This window comes from Procambarus clarkii, chromosome 5, assembly GCF_040958095.1.
Source record: "Procambarus clarkii isolate CNS0578487 chromosome 5, FALCON_Pclarkii_2.0, whole genome shotgun sequence".
Classification (NCBI taxonomy): domain Eukaryota; kingdom Metazoa; phylum Arthropoda; class Malacostraca; order Decapoda; family Cambaridae; genus Procambarus; species Procambarus clarkii.
The window spans coordinates 12210967-12218266 of record NC_091154.1 but is presented as its reverse complement, the minus strand read 5'-3'; the positions used below and the strand labels follow the sequence as shown (position 1 = coordinate 12218266).

The window sequence follows — 7300 nt, the reverse complement described above, 5'->3', positions numbered from 1 at the left end:
AGCCAATTATTGCACAACTATATTCTACCCACCTCTAGACTCCGCTCCAATATAGAAGCATCAAGAAATATGGACCAATAGGCTTTCTACAAACACTTCTATTCAATACCCATTGTTTCGTGTTCTATCTTGTGTTGATGAAATTAATACCCTATTAATACCACCTCTTGTTCTGTCTTGTGTTGATGAAATTAATACCCTATTAATGCCACCTCTTGTTCTGTCTTGTGTTAATGCCACATCACCCCTTCCACCTCACTCAAATGTAGATATAAAATCGGAGATGCGTAAGTTCTATTCAGTTGTGTATTTGTGAACTAAAGTCTTTGAAAATGTAATAAGTTTTACGAAACGCGCTCGTGTCGCGTCAGACTAGAAATAAAAATGAATTTTGGAGAATTGATTTTTGATTTACCTCCAACAGTGAAAAGAAATGTACGAAAGATTGAGAAAATTCGTGTTAGAATTATTAATCTTACTTTTTCGGTCATATTTAATAATATATATATATAATATATATATAATATATATATATATATATATATAATATATATATATATATATATATATATATATATATATATATATATATATATATATATATATATATATGTCGTACCTAGTAGCCAGAACGCACTTCTCTGCCTACTATGCAAGGCCCGATTTGCCTAATAAGCCAAGTTTTCATGAATTAATTGTTATTCAACTATCTAACCTACCTAACCTAACCTAACTTTTTCGGCTACCTAACCTAACCTATAAAGATAGGTTAGGTTAGGTAGGGTTAGTTAGGTTCGGTCATATATCTACGTTAATTTTAACTCCAATAAAAAAAAATTGACCTTATACATAATGAAATGGGTAGCTTTATCATTTCATAAGAAAAAAATTAGAGGAAATATATTAATTCAGGAAAACTTGGCTTATTAGGCAAATCGGGCCTTGCATAGTAGGCCGAGAAGTGCGTTCTTGCTACTAGGTATGACATATATATATATATATACAGTGGTACCTCGCATAACGAATTTAATCCGTTCCAACGCCGCCGTCGTCATGTGAAACCGTCGTCATGCAAAACAATTTTCCCCATCCAAAACAATGTAAATACAAATAATCCGTTCCACCCCCTAAAACAATGATATGACATTATACACTGGTAATATTATACTGTACATGTTAAATAAATGTTTGTTTGACTTTTTCCATGTGTATATTCACTTTACCTTATGAAGAGTTGTTGCTGGCTTGAGGGAGCCGATCGGGAGGGAGGGAGGAGAGGGCTTATGGGGAGGAGGGAGACACCACCTCTGGGTCAGGGGGGCTCACTCTCTTTGGGAATTTAACCCCACTAGGACCGGGTTGTGGTTCAATATCACTAGCACGTCTCTTCCCACCCTGTCCACTGACCATATCGCGTGTCACTTGCTGTTGTCTTCGTTTGAGGATGTCCCTAAATCGAGACAGCACATTGTCATTAAACAGGTTCACGCACCGTGTTGTCACCGCCTTATCAGGGTGATGCTTTTCCGCAAATGCTGTCACCTTTTCGAACATGCCCAGCACATCCCTGATCTCACTAGATGGGATAGCATCCTCGCAGACCTCCTCCTCCCCCGATGAGAGCTCCTGTACCTCCTGTTGCACCAGCTCTTTCTGCAGTTCCAGGAGTTCCTCGGTGGTCAGTTCATCACTGTGCTCCTCCACCAACTCCTGCACATCAGCAGCATCCACCTCCAGACCCAGTGTGTGTCCCAGAGCGACAATATCATCCACTAAAAGAGCCTCCAGGTCATCCACAGGTGCGGATGCAGATGCAGGTGCAGGACCGAAACCTTCAAAGTCTCGCTCAGGGACACCCTCAGCCCACAGGTTTCACCATGCAGAGTGTAGGGTTCTCCGTGACACCCCTTCCCAGGCCTTATCTATCAAACGCAAGGCCCCCATGATATTAAACTGCTCCTTCCAGAATTGTCTGAGGGTCAGCTCTGTGGTGTCAATCACATGAACACATCTCTCCAACAAGGCCTTCATATAGAGCTTCTTAAAATTAGCAATGACCTGCTGATCCATGGGTTGGAGGAGTGGCGTGGTGTTTGGAGGAAGAAACTTGATGGTGATGAACTGATTTTCAGGGAACAGATCATCTTGCAGTTGGCGAGGATGCGCAGGTGCATTATCGAGCACAAGCAAGGCCTTGAGTGGTAACTGCTTGTCGACGAGATAATTTCTCACTGTGGGGCCGAAAACGTCATTTACCCACTCACTAAAGAAGATCTGCGTGACCCAGGACCTCTTGTTCGACCTCCACAACACATTCAGCCGTGTCTTGTGAACCTTAAACGCCTTGAACACTCGTGGATTTTCCGAGTGATAGACGAGCAGCGGCTTGACCTTGCAATCGCCACTTGCATTGGCGCAGAGCACGAGAGTAAGGCGATCCTTCATCGGTTTGTGGCCAGGCAATGATTGTTCCTCTTGCGTGATGTAGGTCCTCTTCGTCAGTTTTTTCCAAAAAAGGCCGGTCTCGTCACAATTGAAAACTTGTTGTGGCAAAAACTGCTGATCAACAAATTTCTGGAACTCTGGCACAAAAGCCTCAGCAGCACCTTTATCAGAGCTGGCAGCCTCCCCATGTCGCACAACACTGTGTATACCACTCTTTTTCTTAAAGTTCTCAAACCAGCCACGGCTTGCCCTAAATACCTCCTCATCTTCAGACAACGCACCTGGTATCTTCCTGACAAGGTCCACATACAGCATCCTAGCCTTAGCGCAAACGATAGCTTCAGAGAGACAATCGCCATGCAATTGTCGTTCATTCATCCACATCAGCAGTAGCCATTCCACATCTTCCAGGAGTTTTGGACATTTGCTGGTGAGCTTGCTAACTCCTTTGGCCACGTCAAGCGTCTTATATTTATCCTTGCCCTTCAGTATGGTGGATATTGTTGAGAGGGCCCTGCCATACTCCCTGGCAAGATCAACCACACGAATACCACGCTCGTGCTTTGCTATGATCTCTTTCTTCACTTCCACAGTGATTGCCTCTTTCTTCCCCTTGCAAACTCCTGCTTTCGCAGGCTGCTTCTTGGACGACATCGTGCGTTCAGAATTGTAATCACAAAACCACAAAAAAATACACACGAATATCAGAATTGTGTGTGGAGCGATACAGACGGATACTGGTCGTGTGAGACCAATACAACACTGTCGACAGTAGCGGCGTGACCCCACCATGTGGTGTTGACGTTACACAAACAAGCGTTCGTCATATGGGACGATTTCTCGCCGATCGGGCCAGTCGTTACCCAAAATATTCGCCTTGTGGGGCGATCGTTATGTAAGGTACCACTGTATATATATATATTATATATATATATATATATTATATATATATATATATATATATATATATATATATATATATATATACATATATATATATATATATATACATATATATATATATATATATACATATATATATATATATATATATATATATATATATATATATATATATATATATATATATATATAAATATATATATATATATATATATATATATATATATATATATATATATATATATATATATATATATATATATATATACAGTACAACCTCGATTCAATGCACTATATGGGACCAACCCCAGTTCGTTGGAGCGTTGAATTCGTTGCAAGAGGTGACCTTCAGGAGGCGTTTGTGTCAGTGTCTTTTTTTTTCTTGTACACAATAAAAATGCATTATCATATTACATACTCTACCTATATATTACTTCTCTACTAAAAAATACTGTCATTCATAAATTTACCTTATTGTTGAAGTTATGTCCATCTTGAAGTTTCGTGAAGTTGTGAATGCTCTACATTAAATACGTACTACAGTGCATTATGCCGTTAGCACTGTGTTGATTAAAAGTAGTTCTGCTGTATGTTGAGTACTACAATACAGTTTATGAAAACTATTGTACACTAAAATTACTGCAACTTTAATTTTAACACTGTGTACACACTTAAATTTAACACTTGTTCTAACTGTTCACGCTGCACACAATGTTTTTAGATGTTTGCATCAGCTTTGCTGGTGCTCGCTGCTGCTGTGGGTTCAGCTGCTTCTGAGCTGGTGCTGGCTGCTGTTGTACCAGTGCTGGGTACAACTGCTTGTGCTGGGTATGGCTGTTGTACCAGTGCTGGGTACAACTGTGCTTGTGCTGGGTACAGCTGTTGTACCAGTGCTGGGTACAACTGTGCTTGTGCTGGGTACGGCTGTTGTACCAGTGCTGGGTACAACTGTGCTTATGCTGGGTACGGCTGTTCTCGTGCTGGGTACGGCTGTTCTCGTGCTGGGTACGGCTGTTCTCGTGCTGGGTTCGGCTGTTCTCGTGCTTGGTATGGCTGTTCTCTTGCTGGGTACGGCTGTTCTCGTGCTGGGTACAGCTGTTCTCGTGCTTGGTACGGCTGTTCTCGTGCTGGGTACGGCTGTTCTCGTGCTGGGTACGGCTGTTCTCGTGCTGGGTACGGCTGTTCTCGTGCTGGGTACGGCTGTTCTCGTGCTGGGTACGGCTGTTCTCGTGTTGGGTACGGCTGTTCTCGTGCTGGTTGATTTTCTGCTACTAGTTCTTGCAAAATATTGCTTCATTTTTGGCATTAATAAGGCACTATTAGTAAGCCCCTGAGACATTTTGTTTTATAACCAAAGAGCTGTAGTAAAAAAATGGTCAATTCCACGATTATTCTTCCACCGGCGGATAAATACTGTAAGTCAATCGCAGACAAAGCTAAGGGCACTGGGTACATACTCTACAAATGCAGACTAAGTCTATACGTACACCCTTCAGTAGGCTGGTGTTTAAGCCTGATCCAGTAACAAATTTCTCTTAAATATTCGATTTACATCAAGTTATATATTTTTGGGTTATATATTTAGTTTAGCAACATTATTACGATAATAAGAGCTATAAAAAATACTTATTTTGGAACTGATTGATTAATTTTATTATTTCGAAGCCGTAGGTCACTGAACTGTGGCGACGAAATCGAACAAAACACTGCCTGATGTTGTGTTCGATTTCCAGTAACATATATTTCTCTCAAATATTCAATTTACATCAAATTATATATTTTTGGGTTACATATTTAGTTTAGCAACATTATTACGATAATAAGAGCTATAAAAAATACTTTGGAACCGATTTATTAATTTAATTATTTCAAAGCCGTAGATCGCTGAACTGTGGCGACGAAATCGAACACAGCAAGCATGGTGGTGTATGGACAGGGATTAGACCTATCCACTCGTGCTGGAGTTGTGCTGCCAATAACGTGAATAATTTCTCAAATAGGAGATATCTATCTTATTACAGTATATTTTTGGTTTTATTTAGTTTAGTTTAATTAGGATAATAAAGAGTTATTAAAACACCAGTTTTAGAAATGATTTATTAATGTGAAACGTTCAAAGCCATGGGTCACTGAACTATGACAACACAGACGAAAGTGCGTGAAACCTCACTGTAAAGTGAGGTTTACTGTACAGTATTCCCTTTTCTGTCCACCCTCACTCGTCTTGTTTCATCACAGAAAATGTATACAAGAAGATTTCAACATATTAGCTAGCTATTCACGCTTCAGCCTTTAAATTAATTTACAAAGATATGTGTGCCACAAATCGGTGAACGAAAATCATTGAAACTCAGTCGTTCACTTGTGTGGACGACTCTGGCTGGTGTTTTGTTAATATGTGTCACTTCTTGTGGACCATTCTGGCTGGTGTTTGGTTCATATGATTCACTTGTTGTGTGGTCCAATTGTGTGATCCAACTTGTTTTATGAAGGTATTATTAATTGTAATCTGTGATAGAATGAAACAGTTTTCCACCACTCTGTGAACTCTGTCCCAACATCGTAAGCTTGTGGAGCACTTGTGGTCCATTTGTGTGGTCCACTTGTGGTCCATTTGTGTGGTCCACTTGTGGTCCATTTGTGTGGTCCACTTGTGTGGTCCACTTGTGTGGTCCATTTGTGTGGTCCATTTGTGTGATCCAACTTGTCATATGAAGGAATTATTAATTGTAATCTGTGATGGTATGGTAAATTTTCTGTCACTGTGAACCCTGTCCCAACATCGTAAGCTTGTGGACCACTTGTGGACCACATGTGCGGTCCACTTGTGTGGTCCACTTGTGTGGTCCACTTGTGTGGTTCATTTGTGTGATCGAACTTGTCATATGAAGGAATTAATAATTGTAATCTGTGATAGAATGTGAAAGTTTTCCACCAGTCTGTGAACTCTGTCTCGACGTCGTAAGCAAATCCGAACATCCCCCGCTTCGGCGAACCATTGTTCGTCGAACCGGGTGAGTAAATCCGGCCTGAAAAGTGTGCGAACTAGCCGGAGATTCGTTGAATCGGGGTACGTTGAATCGAGGTTGTACTGTATATATATATACATATATACACACAGACACATATATATAGATTCTATATAGACATTAGAGAAGATTCAGTGGTACGCCACCAGGCTCGCCACCATTTTCAGTATTCGTCATATCCAAGTCTGTTGTGTGATGCACATGTCTTCTTGCTTCACCACCCTGTAATGAAATAATGTTTGTTACTAATTGTTTTCAATAATACATAAATTATTTTATTATATAATATTTAATTTATTAATTAAAAATCCTTTCCATATTATAGAAAAAAAACTAAAACAAGAATCTATATAAAACAATATTATATCCTGCATTATTCCAGCCCATTATTAGAGATAGTAGCCACCTCTTATTTTGGTTTTCTTTCATTATTAGTGCTCAGAAAATTAAATATATCTACATATTTAGTCAAAATCAGTTACATTATTTTATTTTATTCATAGCATAAATGTTCTCAAAGATTACTAAAAAGAGATTGAATTAGACTACAGCGAGAAATTGACAATGTGCCCATGCATTCAGCCCCGGGTCCAGACTCATGGAATTCAATATTTATAAATAAATGCAAAGTGCCAGTAGCACAGGCACTCAGTATAGTGTGGAGGAAGAGCTTGGACACGGGGGAGATACCAGAGGCTCTTAAAGCAGCAGACATAGCTCCTCTACACAAGGGAGGTAGTAAAGCATTGGCAAAGAATTATAGACCAGTTGCACTAACATCCCACATAATAAAATTATTTGAGAGTGATTAGGAGTCAGGTTACTAGTTTTATAAAGACCAATGACCTCCACAATCCAGGCCAACATGGATTTAGAGCAGGAAGATATTGAAATATCTCTTACAGCTATCTCTCATGTCCTCT

The 7300-nt window shown here is 39.8% G+C and overlaps 2 protein-coding genes across 3 annotated transcripts in view; one reads left to right on the top strand and one right to left on the bottom strand.

Annotated features, from left to right (window-relative positions):
- LOC123764027 (zinc finger protein 345) overlaps positions 1 to 7300 on the top strand; it is an 86149-nt gene that overhangs the window by 57332 nt on the left and 21517 nt on the right. The gene's annotated exons all lie outside the window — the stretch shown is intronic.
- Positions 1282 to 3099, bottom strand: LOC138351056 (tigger transposable element-derived protein 1-like). Its single transcript, XM_069302635.1, has 2 exons — positions 2002 to 3099; positions 1282 to 1845 (listed from the first exon to the last, which is right to left on the bottom strand). Exons 1-2 carry the CDS (start codon positions 3097 to 3099, stop codon positions 1282 to 1284), a joined length of 1662 nt encoding a protein of 553 aa, XP_069158736.1.

Coding starts and splice junctions, on each gene's coding strand:
- LOC138351056 (XM_069302635.1), bottom strand. CDS start 3,099: ATGTCGTCCAAGAAGCAGCCTGCGAAAGCAGGAGTTTGCAAGGGGAAG. Junction 1,846..2,001: donor TGTTGGAGAGATGTGTTCAT/GTGATTGACACC, acceptor GGTGTCCCTGAG/CGAGACTTTGAAGGTTTCGG.